Below are 19,186 nucleotides of genomic sequence, written 5' to 3' on the forward strand. Positions count from 1 at the left end.
TCTCTCCTGTTCTTCCTCCCCTTATTTTCTTTGGTTCTAGTTTTCTTATACATGTATTTAGGTGTGTGTGTGTGTGTGTGTGTGTGTGTGTGTGTGTGTGTGTGTGTGTGATGAAGGCCCCGAGGAACCCACATGGGAGTCACAGAACATCTCACACAAGTTTCTTTTACCCCAACAGGTGGATTCTATGGATTAAACTCAGGTTGTCAGGCGAGGCAACAAGAGCCTTTACACGCTGAGCCACCTCACTTTTCTTGTCTCTTCTTGCTCCTGATTTCAAGGTGGACTCACATACTATGAAATGAAGCAGCTGAAAGGGCACAACTCGCTGACAGTGCCTTCACAGTGCTGAGCAGACACCAACACTAAGTGCAAAGCCTTTCCTTTACCTCCAAACAAAACCTTGTACCTCTAACACTCACTCCCTGTTCTTCCCTCCTCTTCATCCCAGATGAGCAGCGACCCATCCTGTGTCTGCATGTATTTGTCTAGTCTGAATATTTTATATCAGCAGAGTGATGCAATATGTCCTCTTGTCTGGCTTTTTTCGCTTAACATGATGGTTTCAAGGTTCTTCCTTGATGAGCACAGGTTAGGAGTCGTTCCTTTTAATGGGTAAATAACATCTAACTGTGTAATTGTAACATGATTTGATCACCTGTACATCCAATTACGACATTTCCACTGCTTCTGCTCCGTGAAGTGTCTGGTCCATCAACTTCAAACCAGAATAGCCCCTTCCCTATCTCGTGATTCTCTTCACACTTTCTCTGGGGTATTTGCCACTTCCTAACATCCTAATTTTGAGCAGTATTTATTCATTTTCTAATCCCCCCATTGGAATATGAGCTCTAGAAGGCAAAGTTATTTAAACATTTACATTACTACATGAGTATCATGTGAAACACTCCTTAAAGAGACAAGACAGCCAAGCCTGAAGAGTTTTGGATCTGAATACTCAAACCCTGATGTGTAGCTCACAATAGAGTGATGTACCTCTATCCAGTGACCTCTCCTCTCCTGAATATTGTCTCTTCATTTCTCAATCATGTTAAGTCAGGCCCAAGCCACCCTGGGAAGATCCAAGAGGAACTCGTGGCCAAGGAAAAAGTCATCAGCAAGAAGCCAGAAAAAAAGGCTGTGGGGTGAGAATAGTTGGGTGGCAGTCACCCAAGAAACTGCCTGCAGTCTTAAGTTTTTGCACATGTGCATTGACTAAGTCATTAATAAGAGCCGCTCAGACCTCAGAGCAGTTAGTGGCTAACTATCTGGGGTATGAATTTGTCATACATTAATTGAGTCCAGGTGCATCTTCCTCTGTGTAAAAGGTCATTGTGGCTATGATATTTCCCAGATCAGAACTGATTTTGTATATATATTTGCTTTTGAGGAGAATTCTAAAATTCACATGAAAAGGCTAAGTACTTAGAATATCCTAAACACTGTTTCTAAGAAAAGGAATGGTTGGAGCATTTACACAACCTGACATTAAGATTTCTCCATATGGAGCTAAAATAACTGTAACAGTGTAGTGTCGGCAGAGTTATACCCAGTGGCCAGAGACTGGCAAGGAACACCCAGAAAATGACTCAAACAGAGAGGAAATTGGCATTTAATTAAGGTCTACAGACAAGTATATGGGGAAATCACAATTTTCCAACATGTGATGATGGAAAAATCAGCTATCTATGTGGGAAGGTTTCAATTTTCATACACAACACAAAAATCAAGTGCATTTTAGAACACAAAATGTCTGTAACTTAGAACAAGAAATGAATTTAAACCAGACACACCCAAATGACTCTGCTAATCATGAAAGAAAACTTAGTAACATGGACTTTGCCAAAGTGAGATTGTCTCAAAAGATTGTCTTCAAAAGATATTGAAATTTGAATATGCTGACCCATAATTCCTGACAAATGAAATACACATAGCTGAAGAATGACTTGTACCCGAATTCACAGAATTCTTTTGAAGGCCAATATAAAGAAAATGGTGTGGTCAATTCAAAAATGAGAAAAATATCTAAAGTGAAATTTAACATAAGAGAAACTTCATCATTTGACAATAAACTGATGGAAAATATTCAGAAATATCTGTTGTCACAGACATTAATATAATCAAACCATTATAGAATTCTATTTCACATCCAATTTTAAAAAGACTGGCAATTCCAAGTATCGGCACAGCTGTATGAAATCACAGATCTCAGAAATTGCACATATATTGCTGATGAGAGTCTAAAGTGACACAGTGACTGCAATATAATTAAATAATTTGCTGTAGGACTCAGGAATTCCCCTATGCCTTAGCCTAAGATAAATAAAAATGTATGTACACAAAACTGCTCCGTGAATGTCCACAGTGACTTAGTTTATGTAATAAACAGCATGCATGCTACAATGTTTGCAGTATGTGCATGAACAACCATCTGTGTTCATAGAACCAATAAGAAAGAATAAATCACCAATTTTTAACATTAATTAATGGAAGACACATTATACTGAGTGAAAGAAGTCACACATAAAAAATATACTGTGCAACCCACAAACATGGTGTTTCTAAACTACAAAATATCAGTTAGTATGGTAGGTGAGAGGACAATTATCTAGAAAGCAGGATATGAGAAATACATGGGGTGACATAATAAGTGAGATGAGATCATAGTCTACACATTTGTGGAAACTTATCAGGCATAAAGGGTATATATGTTGATATATACGAAATATATATAAGAACAAGATAATATATCTAAAAAGAACTTCTGCAGAGTTTCTCAGTACTTTAACTCCTCAAGAATTTAATCATGATGCTCACAAACAAACCATATTCACAATATCAAATCTGAAAAAGGACTCAGATGGTTGGAAAAGCCTGAGGGGATAGGACAGAAAAATAACCAGCCACCCCAACCCAGTGGGACTGAGCTGCCTCAGGTGCATGCGCTGAACAGACCAGGCCGGAACCTAGCAACCTACCTCAGGATATTTCCTGCACAATTTGGTAGAATTAACCTCGTGTAGCAAGGCTCCACAGCCCAGCAGGGCCTCTCATGCTACCAGGAGAGGCTGGGTAGGACTGAGGGCATGGGGCAGAAATCTAGCCAACCAACAATAATCAGAAGCCAGAAGTTGCTCTCTCCCTGGTGGCCAGAACAAGGTCACACTGCCTGGATGGATCAGGTCGAAATATAAACAACTAGTAGAAGTCAACAGAGATTCAGGCACTCTAGGTTTACCTGAGCCTAGGACCCAAAGCCCCAAGGACTGAGGGCAGGGTATTTAAAGCCCAGCTAAAGACAGGATAACCAGCTCTACATGCACTATCTCAAACTGTTCCAGGGGCTGCAGGGCACCAGCATCTACTTCTATTGACCCAGTGGGGAGCCCAGGGTGTGGAGCGAAGTCTCCTGGAGCTGAAACCAGGTCATCTGCCTGCACCAAGTAAGAGTTCCCTGATCCCCACAGGCAATGGCCCTTGGCCTATATTTACTCACCAAGAATCTGCTCTCAACAACCAGTGAAGGACACCAGAAGCTACCTCCCAACATTAGAGACAGGAAGATGACTAAAGGCCGGCATAAAAACAGAAGCAACAAAAACCAAAATAATATGGCATCTCCAAATCCCATCGATCCAAAAGAAAACAACCCTGAGAACTCAATCACAATTGAAATACATGAAAATGACCTCAAATCCTTAGTATTGAAGATAATAATGGAGGAAATGAATAAAATCCATGAACAAATGCAGAAAGATGCAGCCAAATAGATTGAAGACATAAAAGAGGCCTATAGAGAGGCACTGGAAAATATTTCCAGAAAATGCAAACAATCAGATGAAGGAAATCAATAAAACAGTTCAAGATCTGGAAGCCTATGAAGAGGCACTGGGAAAAACTCAGGAATATACAAACAATCAGATGATGAAAATTAATAAAACAATCTGAGATCTGAAGATGAAAATGTAAACAATGATAAAGGCACAGAAAGCAGAAAAACAGGAATGAGAAAACTCAGAGAAGAACACAAGAAACAGAGGTTAGCTTCTCTAACAGATTTCAAGAGATGGAGGAATAAATCTCAGGACTAGAAGATACAATCATAGAACTTGAAGCAACCATCAAATAAAATGCTAAATCTGAAAATTCCTGACACAAAACATCCAAGAAATCAAGGACGTCATGAAAAGAAGAAACCTGACAATAATAGGCACTGAGGAAAGAGAAGATGCCCTACTCCAAGGCCCAGAAGATATTTTCAACAAACTCACAGAAGAAAAAATCTCCAATTTAAAGAAGGAGATGCATATAAACATACAAGAGGCTTACAGTACACCAAATAGAATAGACCAGAAAAGAAAATCTTCCCATCACTTAATAATCAAAACACAAAATATACAGAAGAAAAATATTAAAAGCAGTAAGAGAAAAAGGCCAAGTAATATATAATGACAAACCTATCAGAATTACACCAGACTTCTCAACAGAGACCATAAAAGACAGAAAGGCATGGACAGAGGTCCTGTAAAACCTAAGAGACCACAGATGCCAGGCCAGACTACTCTATGCAGCGAAACTATTAATAACCATTGATGAAGAAAATAAGATATTTCACACAAAAAAACCTCAAATCCAAACAGTACCTATCCACAAATCTGGCCTTACAGAAGTTACTAGAAGGAATCTTCCAACCCAAAGTGACAAGCTACAACCAAAATTATCTGAGAAATAAATAACTACACTATCACAAAAACATAACCACACAAGTACTCTACTGTAACCAACATCAAAATCAAGGGACTTAACAGTCATTGGTATTAATATCCATCAACAGCAATGCTCTCAATTCTGCAATAAAAAGGCACAGACTAATGGAATGGATGCACAAACAAGACCCAACATTCTTCTGTATTCAAGAAACACATCTCAGACACAGGGATAGACATTGCCTCAGGGTAAAATGCTAGAAAAACGTATTCCAAGTAAGTGGAAACAAGAAGCAAGCTGCTGGAGCCATTTTAATATCTAACAAAACGGATTTTCAACAAAAATTAATCAAAAGAGATGAGGAAGGACACTTCATAGTCATCAAAGGTAAAGTCAACCAAGGTGACATCAGAATACTGAACATCTATGCTCCCAATATGAGGGCCCCCACATTTGTAAAATAAATATTAACAAAACTTACACCACTCATTCATCCCCATGCATTAATAGTGTGATATTTCAACACCTCATTTTCACCAAAGGATAGGTCATAGAAACAAAATAACTGAGAAATAATGACACTAACCAACGTCATGAATCAAATGGATCTAACAGATATCTACAGAACATTCACCCAAACACAAAGGAGTACGCCTACTTTTCAGCACCCCATGAAACCTTCTCGAAAATTGACCATATAGTAGGTCACAAACCAAGCCTCAACAGATATAAGAAGATTAAAATAGTACCGTGTATCCTATCAGATCACCATGGTCTAAAGCTGGACTTCAACAACAACAAAATATCAAAAACCTTACATACACATGTAAATTAAACGACTCTCTACTTACTGACACCTGGGTCAGGGAAGAAATAAGAAAGAAATAAAAGATTTCCTGAAATTCAATGAAAATGAAGGAACAACATACCCAAATTTGTGGGACACATTGAAAGCAGTGCTAAGAGGAAAATTCATAGCGCTAAGTGCCTTCATAAAGAAACTGGAAATGTCCCATATAAGCAACTTAACAAAACATCTGGAAGCCATAGGAAAAAAAGAATCAGAAACACTGAAGAGGAGTAGATGTCTGGAAATAATCAAACTCAGGGCTGAAATCAATAAATTAGAAACAAAGAGAACAATTTACAGAATCAACAAAACCAGGAGCTGGTTCTTTGAGAAAATCAACAAGATAGACAAACCATTAGCCAAACTAACTAAAAGGCAGAGACATACTATCCAAATTAACAAAATCAGAAATGAAAAGGGAGACATAACAAGAGACACTAAAGAATAAAAAGAATCACAAGATCTTGCTTCAAAGGCATAGATGCCACAAAATTTGAAAATCTAAGGGAAATGGACAATTGTCTTGATTGATTCCACTTGCCAAAATTGAATCAAGATCAGATAAACAAATTAAATAGTCCTATTTCTCCTACAGAAATAGAAGCAGTCATTAATAGTCTCCCAACCAAAAAAAGCCCAGGGCTACATGGTTTCAGCGCAGAATTCTACCAGACCTTCAAAGAAGAGCTAATACAGATACTCTTCAAGCTACTCCAAAAGATAGAAATGGTTGTAACATTATCAAACTCAATCTATGAGGCCACAGTCACTTGATAGCTAAATCTCACAAAGACCCAAAAATGAAAGATAATTTCAGACCAATTTTTCTTATGAACATTGATGCAAAAATACTCAATAAAATACTCGCAAGCCAATCCAAGAACACATCAAAGATATAATTTACCATGATCTGGTAGGCTTCATTCCAGGCATGCAGGGATTGTTTAATATATAGAAATTCGTCAATGTAATCCACCATATAAACAAACTGAATGAAGAAAACTACATGATAATCTCCTTACATGCAGAGAAAAACATTTGACAAAATCCAAAACCCATTCATGTTTAAAGTTTTGGAGAGATCAGGGATACAAGGCACATACCTAAACATAATAAATGACATATACAGCAAGCCAATAGCCCACATCAAAATAAATGGAGAAATACTCAAGGAAATTCCTATAAAATCAGGAATCAGATAAGGCTGCCCACTATCTCCATATTTCTTCAATATAGTACTTGAAGTTCTAGCCAGAGCAATAAGACATCAAAAAGACCTCATGAGGCTGAGAAGCTTCTGTAAGGCAGAAGACACTATAAAGAGAACAAAGCAACAGCATATAGGTTGGGCAAAGATCTTCACCAACCCTACATCTGACAAAGCCCAATATCCAACATATATAAAGAACTCAATAAATTAAACACCACCAAATCCAATAACCCAATTAAGAAGTGGAGCTCAGAATTAAACAGAGAATTCTCTAAAGAAGAATATCAAATGGCTGAGAAAGACTTGAAGAAATGCTCAACATCCTTAGTCATTAGAGAAAAGCAAATCAAAACAATTCTAAGATTCTATCTTACACCCATCAGAACAACTAAGATAAAAAACTCAAAAGACATTCTGGTGCCCCATATTTGACCACCACCCCTTGGTGGGGAGGGCTGGTGGAACTCAGAGAAAGGATAAGCAGGTTACCAAGATGAGATTTGATAGGGTGTGACCATATGGTGGGGGAGGATGTCCCCTTCTGTCACAGACCTAGGGGAGGGGAATAGAGTGAAAGAGGGAGGGTGGGAGGATACAAGTGATGGGCTAACATTTGAGTTGTAATCTGAGTAAATTAATAAAAAAGAAAATTACTCAGATGATTAACAACTGGACGGTAAAGAAAAAATACAAGTAGTCAGTGATATAAGGAAGGAATTCCTAGGGACACGATGAATTGATGCCTCACAAACCAGCATATTCTAAAACTACGGAATCATTTCAAAGTTAAAAAGCAAATTCTTCTCCAATATATTCCAAGCAAAAGACACCAAATACAGAATTATAGGTACCGTCTTTATGTGACACTGAGCAATGGGGATTAAAGACTATCATGATGGAAACTAGAAGCTGTGGCACATTGCAGTAGAGAGGGAGGGGACAAGGTCTGCTTCCTGGGAAAAAGAAACATAGTCTGTGCTGGGTGTGGCTAAGTGGGCAGAGTTTTTTTTTTTTCCTACACGTGTGATAGGAGATCGTGGGACTGTCAGGACATGAAAAGGTCTGCTAGTGATAGCACAGCATTTTATTGCCCCTAGTCACAGCTCTGGAGGAAACAGGTGACTGTTAACAACTCTAAGAACAAGTTGTTGTAGGAAGAATTGTCTTGGTTTGTGTTTTTGATCGTTCATCATTATTATTGTAATGATGTGACAGCACACTTGGGTGGTCAGAGGATAGCTTTTGGGGTCAGTTCACTTCTTCCACCTTTACATGGGGACTTGAAATTAAACTCAGGCTGCTAGGTTTGTACAACAGGTGCTTCTGGATTTTGAGGGACTTCCGAAGGAACAGTCATGAGGAGAATTCAGAGGACTGAATGGCCTTTTCAGTTTTTACAGAGAAACATATCAATTCTGATCAAACAGGCTTTCACCTGCCACCTGCTGAACCTCAGTCTGCTATGTGGGTTAGACACAGGTCCCTGTTTCAGATATTGGAACTGCAGGAATATACCAGACAGAAAAGAGGACTACAATAGTACCTGCTGTCACAAAGTTCATACCCTAGAAGAAAGGGACCATGGAAAACATAAGTAAAAAAATGTTTATAAAAGATTTAGATCATGGTACATTTAAGGAAGAAAGATAAAGTGGACAGGCACAGAGGGTAATTTTTACAACAGACAACCTGAGGAGGCTACCTAGGAAGGTGGATTTCAGAAAACAACAGAAGCACAGTCCAGACAAGAAGAGTAGGCCAGCTGGGAGCCCTGCTGGAGGACATCACAGAGATGAGAGTCAGTGAAGCCCTGTGGCCCCAGCAAAGCAAGGGATGGTGGAGATATAAAAGCAAGCCGGAAGGTAATCAAGGCCAACTCCTAGAGTCCTGAGCACCTTCACTGCAAAGTAGTGGGTGGAAATCAAAGAAGATTTTAGACAAAGGTGTATATTTTGAAGTAAGTTCTAGAATATTCTGAATGATGGGAAAAATTGGCTCTTTTCAGTTTATTGCATGAAGGATTCACAGTAGTGCAAGTTAAAAGTAGACCCTGAATGGTTACATTATACAAGCTGTGAGGTTTTTAAACTTGTGACAAGGGACAGAAGGGAAATTCTACTCAATGCAGGGAAATCCTCATTTAAGCTTCAGAGCCACAAACACTTAAGACCCAGGAACCTTCAGCTGGTGATCCTTGGCCAGTCCAATCTGTATCAGGGACCGGCATGTTTTTTAAGAACTATTTCATGTTACAATCTGATTGTAGCCCACTCCCTTGTCACTTCTGGTCCTACCCACATTACATCAGCCTCATCCTCCCTCCCCATGTCCTCAGGGGGAAGCCCTCTTCCTCTATCATCTCAGCCCAGCCTATCAAGCCTCATCTGTACATCTTGTATCTTCTTCCTCTGTGGACTGGTGGGGCTGCCCTTGCCAGGGGTAAGTGATCGACGAGTGGGCACCATATTATGGGACCCACAAGGAAAGGAGCTAAGTAGCAAGGAAGACAGTAGAGAGAATGCTTAATTCTCATTCAGAAGGGCAAAGAGAATAGACACCAGAAGCAGCTGAAGAGAAGGAACAGTAAGGGAGACTACTATAGAGGTCTTCTGAGAGATTCCACCAAGCAGGGGATGGGAGTACATACTGAGACTCACAGCCAAACTTCCACATTGATCACAAGGAGTCATGTTAGGTGATAGAAGGACCTGGAGGGGTCAGGAACTCCACAAGGAAACCAATGGATCCAACAAACTTGGGCAGCATGGGTGAGGGGGATGCTACAGAGATGGATGCACCAACAGAGTCCATGCACGGTGAGGACCTAGACCCTCTGATCAGATGTAGTAGATAGCCATGTGTTCTTGTGCTGGTCACCCTGTAGCTGAATTACTTCCCCATATTCTGAATGCGCAATTACAGCTCTGTTGCAGGCAGATTTCTTCTTAAATGCTTTCTCTTGTTTCTTTTTATCACAAATATCAGAGATCCCCTGGACAGTAGTGAGGGTATTTCTGCTGTTCCTCTGTTTAATTCTTACATGGATATAATCCTTAGTGCCAGAAGGAAGCAGAGCATCACCCTTATTTGCATCAACAAAGAGGCCAAAAGAGTGGAGGTTCTGGATAGCAGACATAGGATACTGGGTCCATGAAAATATTTTTAAGGACACAGAGATGAAGGATAGAAACAGGAGTGGATACAGAAAATATATTTACTTCATGGAGCAAAAGAAAACAATACAGGAGGATACCCAACTCAGTGTCATTTAGGAAAGGATGCATGCTTTGAAAACCTGTCCTCTTAGAGGTAGTAAGAAAAAAATATAAACAGAAAGCAACAAGATTACTGTTTTCATTTGGATTGGTTTTACCTTGGAATGCTGAAGGTTAGGTGCATCATCAGATGTGCTAAGCATGTGCTTGACCACTGAACTACGTCCACACTGCCTAGAATATGTATTCATAAAGAGAGAAGAGCCACCACTGTCCTACTAGTACTTGAGAGACTGAGGAATGAGAGCCACCTGTTCAAGGTCAGCCTGGGCTACATAGCAAGGGCTAGTCTGAGCTACATAGTAAGTCTCTGTCTCAAATGGAAAAGAAAGGATACTGAGAGATCTTAACGGAAGGAGAAAGAGAGAGAAGGAGGGATGGCTGGACAGAGGGAGAGAAGGAGAGAGTGAAGAAGGAAGGAGGGAGAGAAGATCAAATAAATGAATGAACGAATGAATGAACAAGTCAACCAACCAACCAACCAATCAATGAACAAAGAAAAATAAAGCAGATAAACACCCAAAAGTTCGTAAGGACCAGAATCCATCCATATACTACCTTGTACTACTGTGTGGTGAATGTTTGTTTTAAATCATTAAGGGTCTTAAAACCTGGAAGAATACACTGTTTCCACTCATCCCTCTTCAGTTGAGCTGTGGGTCCGCAAATATGTAGGTACCCAGGCAGGTCAATTCTTTAGGGTAATCTCTTCCCTCAACAACTCCAGAAGGCCTGGAGCTTTCATTGAGCAGCCCCAGCACCCAGATAGCTGGACAAATAAGTGAACATGGCCAGAGCAGGGAAGGGGACAATGACAATGATGACCACTGACGGCATTTTGTGTTTCTTTTACCACAGCTCTAAGGAGTCTACACCCACTCCATCTTTAGGAACCACCCACTAAGCTTTGTGTCAGCACAGCATGCTAGCTTTCTAGAAAAGGAACCCAAGAATTGAGAAAGAGAACCAAGCCGCCCAGACTCCTATTGCAAATAAGTACAAGAACAGGAGATAAACACTTGGGTAAGGGTGGATCTATGATAGGACACCTGACCAGCATGCGTGAGGTCTTAAGTCCAATGCCCCCCATAGTGGACAAGAAAAAAGGACAGGAGTTAAATGCAGGTTGGCATGTCTGAACTGTCAGTCTCAGCTACTATCCATGGAGAATGGTCAAGGTGGGGTCCAGATGTTCATAAGGGGACCAAGGCAGTGCTGTGACCATAGTGCACCTTGAAGATCTGGTAAGAGACTAACAGATGCAGAGATGCACTTCCTATTTGGCTTTTAATGTCTGAAAGAAATGACAATGAAAAGCAAATGACCAGAGGAAAAGTTTCGGAGCCAGTTCTGACATATTTTGGTTACATGCTCCTCTGGATACCTTCAGAGAAGCAAGATAGGGGCTGCCCACCTTGTGTCAAATCAGGCACCAGGGCGTCGGTGGGTCTCCTCAGTGATTCCCTGATTCCCAGGCCGACTGACTTCGCCATCCTGCCACATCACATTCCTCCTCCCCATCCCTTAGCCTCTCACTCAACACTTTGAATCAAGAACACTTCATTATTTCATTTCTAGAATCCTGTGGTTCCCAGGTATGGTTCAGGAATCCACGTGCCATCTAGATGTACTGAGCTCTAAGGTCGCATATCTTTCACAACTTCACCCCAATCCTTCTCAATACCGTAGACCAAAATCCCATCATATACTAGAGTTCAAGATCTCAACCGTATTGCTCTGTAACTTGGGTTTTTTTCCATTAATAATACCATTTTTTCTCAGAAGCCGAGATTGTAGTCATTATTATTTTTAACCTAAATTTGTATTGGAAAAGATTTTTCCCTTTGATATACATCTATTTTTATTTTTTAAAAAAGGAAAAAAAAACCACTTCAAAGGCACTTACCATCACCCTGTGGTCCTATCAAGCTTTCTTCCTCAGATGCCCACCACCAGAACTTGCCTGCACTCAAAGGTGACCTCTCTAATAGCTGTATGCAAATGTGGGAGCAACCCTATCTTTAAACACCTCCCAGCTTCCTTATCAGTTAAGATACAGGAACCCAGCTGAATACCAACTAGGCAGACTTTAATTATTCACACAGTTGTTTTTCTGAACTTTAGTAGTTTTTGAGCCATAGGGATGTATAATTAACCAAAGCCCCCCATATGGAGAAAGAATGTGAGTGTTAAGTATGACCTGTTGGTTTTTTGTTTGTTTGTTTTGTTTTGTTTTGTTTTTCTCTTTCTTATTGTGTAATTTGGGGATGTATTAAATAGCCTATGTAAGGTAATCTAAATTAACAAATACTAAAGTTTTTTTTTTTTTTTTTTTTTGCCTCATACATGAACATTTCATTTGGCACAACTATAAGGACCAAACAAACTCCATTTAAAAATAGAAACTTCATTTTATGTTAAACCTAGCCAACAGCTGAACTCAGATTCCAGAAAAACCGCAAACAAGTCTAAACAAAAATATATTCCCAGGCAACACAATCAGCTCACCTTGGGAAAGTCCAAATATACTCTCTGCTGGTCAGGCTGACCAGCAGTTGGTCTGGCATATAGTAAAAACCAATTAGGAGAAGCCAGGCCAAAGTTTCTAATGCCCCATGACTGCTTCAACCAATCTTTTCTATAGGCCAAGTTGCCCCTATTCTTATTCAACCACAAAATGTCACGGTGTGTAACTCCCTGCTTGCACCTTTTCTGCCCAAATGTCATCCAATCATATACTGTAAAACCCCATTTATTTGTCTAAAACCTATAAAAACCCTCTCAGTTGAGACTTGGGGCCATTTCCCTGCATCTGCTGTGCCAGTGCATGGGGGTGGGGGGATGGCCTGGGTTCAAACCTGCAATAAAGACTTCCTTGCCATTGCCTTTGGACTTGCCTCTTGGGTGGTCTGTTGGGGAGTCTCTTGAAATTTTAGGCATAACATAATGACATTCAAAAAACCAAAACAAAATGAAGAAAATGAAAACACACCTTTAGGACTTTTTTGACCAGGCAGAGCTCTTGAAAACTCAGCAGAAGTCACATCTAGTCAAGTCTTTTCTTTCTTTCTTTCTTTCTTTCTTTCTTTCTTTTTTTTTTTTTTTTTTTTTGGTTTTTTGAGACAGGGTTTCTCTGTGTAGCCTTGGCTGTCCTGGACTCACTTTGTAGGCCAGGCTGGCCTTGAACTCACAGCGATCCACCTGCTTCTGCCTCCCAAGTGCTGGGATTAAAGGCATGCACCACCACCGCCCAACAACTCCTAACAAGCATAAGGTAGAGCCTGGGTTTGATCTCTCTCCTTTACTCTTGTCCTTGTGTCACAGAACCAGCTACACCCATCTCAGCCAGATCTGCTCTGCAGTTATGCCATCATGAGGAAAGCTGAAAAGACACCAGCAGTCCCTGCAGACTATGACATTATGGGATCACCTACCATTTATTCCCCACTGCTAGAGAATGGGGAAAACACAGGCAGACAGGCAGGGACCACACACTGCCTGATATGCAAAACAGTCTTCCTAGAAACCAAAGCACAAGCATGGGGCACATTATTGGTCTCACAGGATGCAACACTCTACAATTGGCAGAGCGGATATAACATATCATAAGTCTGAAAATTTGGGGTTCAAACTAACATAGTTACAATAATCAAAATCCTTCTTAAAAAACTGGAAGAGATTATTTCTAAACTATAGTTGTGTTGGATAGGAGGTCTTTGTTTTGTTTTGTTTTGAATTTGACACAGTCCAGAATAGTCTGGGAAGAGGGAACCTCACATGAGAAATGCCTCTGTCACACTGGCCTGTGGACAGGCCTTCTGGCATCTTCTCATTTAGTGACTAAGGTGGAAGTAGCAGGCCTCTGTGAGTGGCACCACCTGTCTAGGGGGTGTCCTGGATTGCATAAGAACCTAGAGAGAACAAATGTGGAGAGTTTTCCCTTAAGCTGCTTCCTTTCTGGCCTCTGCCTCAGTTCCTGCCTCTGTGTTCCTGAGTGAGGGCCTGTCCCGACTTCCCTCAGTGATGAACTTGACAGGGAAGTGTAAGATCAAATAAACCCTTCCTTCCTCAAGTTTCTCTCTGCCATGGTGTTTATCACATCAACAGAGAGCAAGCTAACATGATAATCTTTCCTCATAAGGGAAACTTTTTTTCATGTACTGATGTGGTCAGCCTATGGCTCTACCCTAACTTCAAATCTTGCGACCATTGATGTCATGTGAGCATGACAATAGCAGTGTTTAAGAGCGTGGCCCATGTCTGCCATGGTTCTTTATCTTTAGAACAGTCTTTATCAGTCCTTCACACTTACGTCTCTGGTAAGATCTAAATGAATAGTGGTAGTTTCCATGTTCTCAGCAGACCTAGAGAGATCAATGTTGAGGTCTTCCGGGACCAGCAATAAAAAGGTCATACTGAAAAAAAAAATGTATGGGAGGCCTAAGCAGCCCTGTGTGGCTTTGGATGTGCCTATTTGTGAAGGCTTTGTAAAGTGTGCATCTCAGAGACTGCTGGCCACACTATGTCACATCCACCTCACAGGGAGAGTCTAGTCGAGCTACCTTGGAAAGTCTCCTCAGGCCAGAAGGTCTTGCCCCAACCCAGTCTGATACACCCTCATTTTCCATCCACTGTAAAAAACTATAGCTCTTTCTTTGTTATTCTCTTTACAGCCTTATTGAAGCTCTGCCCCTTCTCCCCTCAGTCACACCGTCACACTCCCTCCCCAGAACTGTGCCTCTTAAAGCAAACTCTCTTTTTGACAAAAACAGATGTAATCAAATGTGTTTCTGAAGATGTTTCAGATAGCTCATGGGTGAAGGTGCTTGTCCCCAAGATGACAACCACGGCTATATCCCCAGGACCAACATGGTAGAAGAAAAGAGCTAGCTCCCTGTAAGCTGGTCTCCACAGCTAGACACGCACACACACACACACACACACACACAGACACACACACACACACACACACACACACACACACACACCCCATCCCAAGGACAAAAACAATCAGGGACACAATCCCACAACAACAGCACAGACTGCAAAAAGTGTCTCAAGACGAAATATCCTAAAGGCAAAGATAAGCTGTGGGTTTGTGAAGGGGGGTGGGGTGGGTGCATTGAAAATCAGCAGTTGATGGCACCCTCTCTTAGAACCTTCAAGAAGGAATAAACCCTCAGCTTTACTTTATGTACACAGAGTAATAAGTTCACTTGGAGCTGTCACAGCTCCCTAGTGGTGCATCTCTCCAGGTTCAGGACTTGAGCTGGCTGTCCTTGCTTTGGATGGAGCAGCTGCCATTAATGACTTCCCATTTGCTAGCTTGATCTGCAGAGGGAAAGGCTGGGCTGCAGTGATTCCTTTTTTCCATCTTTAATGAGTTAAAACTTACAACCAGGCAAGAAGCCTAGGATTCCACCTTTCATTTCCCCCATCATCATCCAAAGCTCAAAAAGTGCGATTGAAAGTGAGTCACCATAGGTACTTCACGTGGGTGTGAGGGATAGGAGCCACGTTCAATGGACCTGAGGGCTTGGAAAAAATAACATTAATCTGAATTTTTTTTATTATTGCACTCTCTATATCAGAATGAGAAGGTGAGAGGGAAAGGAAAAGGAGAGGAAGGGGAAGAAAACATACAGACTTCTTTAGATTTAGTGATTTCTCTGAAACTGGCAAAATCTTTCCACATTTTAACAAGATCCTTGTCTCAGCCTGTTCTTAGATAGATTCATTAAAAGCTGCTTTTAAGAGGATGGGCAGCAAGCCTCTGAGATGGTTCCAGGTGCATTTTCCTGCTACTCCTTCCAGATCCCACTACCCACCACCACCACCACTACCACCCACCACCACCACCCACCACCCACCACCACCATCACCCACCACCCACCATCACCACCCACCACCACACTCCACCCACCACCACCACCCACCACCACCACCCACCACCACCCACCACCTACCACCACCCACCACCCACTATCACCACCCACCACCACCCCACCCCCACCACCACCACCCACCACCACCCACCACCACCCTCCACCCACCACCCACCACCCACCACCCACCACCACCCTCCACCCACCACCACCCTCCACCACCCACCACCACCCACCACCACCCACCACCACCCATCACCACCCTCCACCCACCACCCTCCACCCACCACCACCCTCCACCACCCACCACCCACCACCACCACCACCCACCAGCACCCACCACACACACTGTAGCAGGGCAGGTCAATTTGGACAATACAAGCTGAAATGTCTGACCTCCTCCAAGCTGGGTTGTGACAATTATATGACACCAACTAGGCTCTCTTCTTTGGAATGGCTCACCCTCCGAGAAGCTCATCCTGAGCGGCTCAGTGGAGTGGCTGGACGGACGCACAAGTCATCAAGTGTGAATTCTCCAGGTCCACTCAAACCCTCAGAGACAAACCCCAAGGCAGAAACACCACCTACTTCACTCTAACTCCAGACTGCTGTGAACCGTGTTCGAGGCTCATGTTTACCAAATAAGCTGGTAAAGTTTAAATTAATCTGCTTTGTTGTGGCAAGAAATCCTTGTTACTATGTAAATTCACAGCTGATTTTCTTTTCTTTTCTTTTTTAGTAGTTTATTTTTTATTTTTATTTTTAAATAAATTATTCGGATTACATCCAGATTGTTATCCCCTCCTTGTATCTTCACATTCCTCCCTCTCTCTTTCACCCTACCCAGCTGAGTTTCTTGTGGATCTACAGATGTAGAAGCCAGTGGTCCCTGCTAGAGTGGGTGGCTTGATTCTTCTTTCTTTCTTTCTTTCTTTCTTTCTTTCTTTCTTTCTTTCTTTCTTTCCTTTCTTCCACTTTATTGCCCTTACTATGAGATTAGAAGCTCAGCTCTTGCTCCTGCTCAGTGGGCCTTGTGACATCTGTGGCATCAGGAAGTTGGCAGCACTGGGGTTTCTGCTATCAGAGAAAGATTCTGCTCTTAGAGATTGTTCCACCACTCTGCAAAGATTATCTGGCCCACTCTGAAGAGATAAAGCATGCTCTTATCTTATCATGTGTCTGTCCTTGTATTTGACAGAAGTAAACTCATTTAACAGTGGAAAAAAAAAACTCTATTATCTGTTGCCTGCCACCTGCCATACTCTTCTCTGTGCTGAAACAGCAAACTTAAGTATATTATAAATTATAAATATATAAATAAATTATAATATAATACACCTAATATAATATAATAAATTATACTATAAGAAATATAATATAGTTAAATATGCCATATGTTTAATTTATGTATATTAATTAAAGATATAACACACACACATATATACATACACATATATATCATGAACCACCAAATAATGATAAAAGATCAATCTACCTAAGACCACGATAAACATATATATTTTATTCCTAATTTTAGAATGTTGAAACAGCAGGCAAGAACTTGAAAAGTCAAGAGAAGATAGAGAGATCTTGAATCACAGCCAGACATTTTAACATTCTCCTTTCAACAATTGTTAGATGAAATGGAAAATTGGTATGGCTGGGATACAGAAGATTTAAAAACAATGCCCCCCCAAGGACACATAACTGACATCAACAGTTACAGACACAGGATTCTCCATCTAATAATTTCCATGTGACAATAGTCAAATTAGTTACAAAATCAATAACATAAAGGTTTATATGAATGAAAATATTCAGAAACTAAATAATAGACCATTTACCAATACACAGCTGGGAGAAGTCAGGAAGAAATGAAGAAAATTCGAATTAAATTAAAACACGTTTGACACATGCATCAACACTGTCACGATGCAATGTCGAGGGGGACGCCCAGCACTGCCTGCCTGGGGTCAAGAGAGGGATGGATGCCAGTGTAGACCCTGGCTGCCACCTAAGGGACTACAGAATGTAAACGAAGGAAATAGCATCCTCACAGGAAAAAGTGAAGAGGACACAGAACAACAACGAAGAAAAACCAATGACACCTAAACTGGCTTGTTGAGATCACTAACCTTGATCGGTCCCCATCCAGTCCTGGTGATTGACCAGAAAAAAGGAGGAAGACTCAAATGAGCCATGGCAGAGGGGAGACAGTGACAATGTTAAGTTCCTACAGGCATTCAAAAGAAACTATCAAAGATCACAAACAGCAAAGACGACAGTGACATATGCAACGTGGAAGGGGGTGAATCTGAAAATATCTACGAGGGTGAAAGAGCCAGATGAGGCAGAGAACATGCTAGCACGGCTCCTAGTACAGAAAGCCCTGGGAAATCCCTACTGACGCACAATGGCAAGTGTAGGGGTGAGACGCAGGAGGGAAGAGTCTCACAAAGGTATGTGGAAACGCTCAGCTTGATGTGTGTTCCCTCTCTTCATTGTGGCAATAGCTTCCTTATGACAAGTTCAATTTATCATGTCAGCTGTATCTCAGTAAAGCTACAGAATATTCAAATATTTTAAAAGACACCTTCTGCTGTGATCTAATGTACACCTGTGTACGGCGCATGTGCATATGCATGTACAGAGACTCCGTACAGCGTGTTTAAAAGCCAAGAGTCACAAACTCTTGGCAATGCCCAGCTACAAGGGGAAGATGGTGGCCTTCATTCCTCTCCTCTGGATTTACTATTTCCCAAAATGCAATGTTCGGTTTATGCCAATATATCCCACCAAACTGTGCTTATGCCATCCATCTGTCAGCACCTGCTGTGGCACACACACACACACACACACACGTCTGTTTCAGTTCTGTGGACTGCAAGTGATGGTCACCTCCAGTCCCCATCATGAGAACACAGACCATTGTCACTGTGTCAAGGTGGAATCTAGAACACAGAAGAAGCAAGCCCACAGCTGACACTTCAAGCACATTGTGTCTGGGGAGACGCTCACTGGAAGGGTGCTTGCTGAGTGGGTGAGACTCTGCTGTGGGTTCCCAGCATCCCAAACAAACAACAGTCATGGATAAATCCCTACAAAACCATCACAGCCTTGAGAAGTGACTCAAGTCCAAATGTCCCAGAGCCAGAGAGGAGACAGAGACAGAGACAGAGAGAGGGAGAAGGGGAGGGAGAAGAAATTTTTACGACATGCTTGGTGAGGGTTATGGTCCTCACAATTCCCCAGGAGTTCA

At 41.5% G+C, this 19,186-nt stretch overlaps 1 protein-coding gene across 1 annotated transcript; it reads right to left on the minus strand.

Moving 5' to 3' along the window:
- Positions 1-8,930: 8,930 nt before the first annotated feature.
- LOC127195269 (eukaryotic translation initiation factor 1-like) lies at positions 8,931-9,903 on the minus strand. The gene is made up of 2 exons (XM_051152653.1): positions 9,626-9,903; positions 8,931-8,994 (listed from the first exon to the last, which is right to left on the minus strand). The coding sequence occupies exons 1-2, from the start codon at positions 9,901-9,903 to the stop codon at positions 8,931-8,933; spliced, it is 342 nt and encodes a 113-aa protein (XP_051008610.1).
- Between the last annotated feature and the right edge of the window lie 9,283 nt (positions 9,904-19,186).

This window comes from Acomys russatus, chromosome 11 (assembly GCF_903995435.1).
Source record: "Acomys russatus chromosome 11, mAcoRus1.1, whole genome shotgun sequence".
Taxonomy (NCBI): domain Eukaryota; kingdom Metazoa; phylum Chordata; class Mammalia; order Rodentia; family Muridae; genus Acomys; species Acomys russatus.

What these genes read in the sequence shown, in the direction of transcription:
- LOC127195269 (XM_051152653.1), bottom strand. Translation starts at nt 9,903, where the DNA reads ATGTCTGCTATCCAGAACCTCCACTCTTTTGGCCTCTTTGTTGATGCA. An exon ending in GGTGACCAGCACAAGAACAC is followed by an intron (nt 8,995 to 9,625) that starts ATGGCTATCTAC and finishes TTCTTAAAAAAC; the next exon opens with ATGCCGGTCCCTGATACAGA.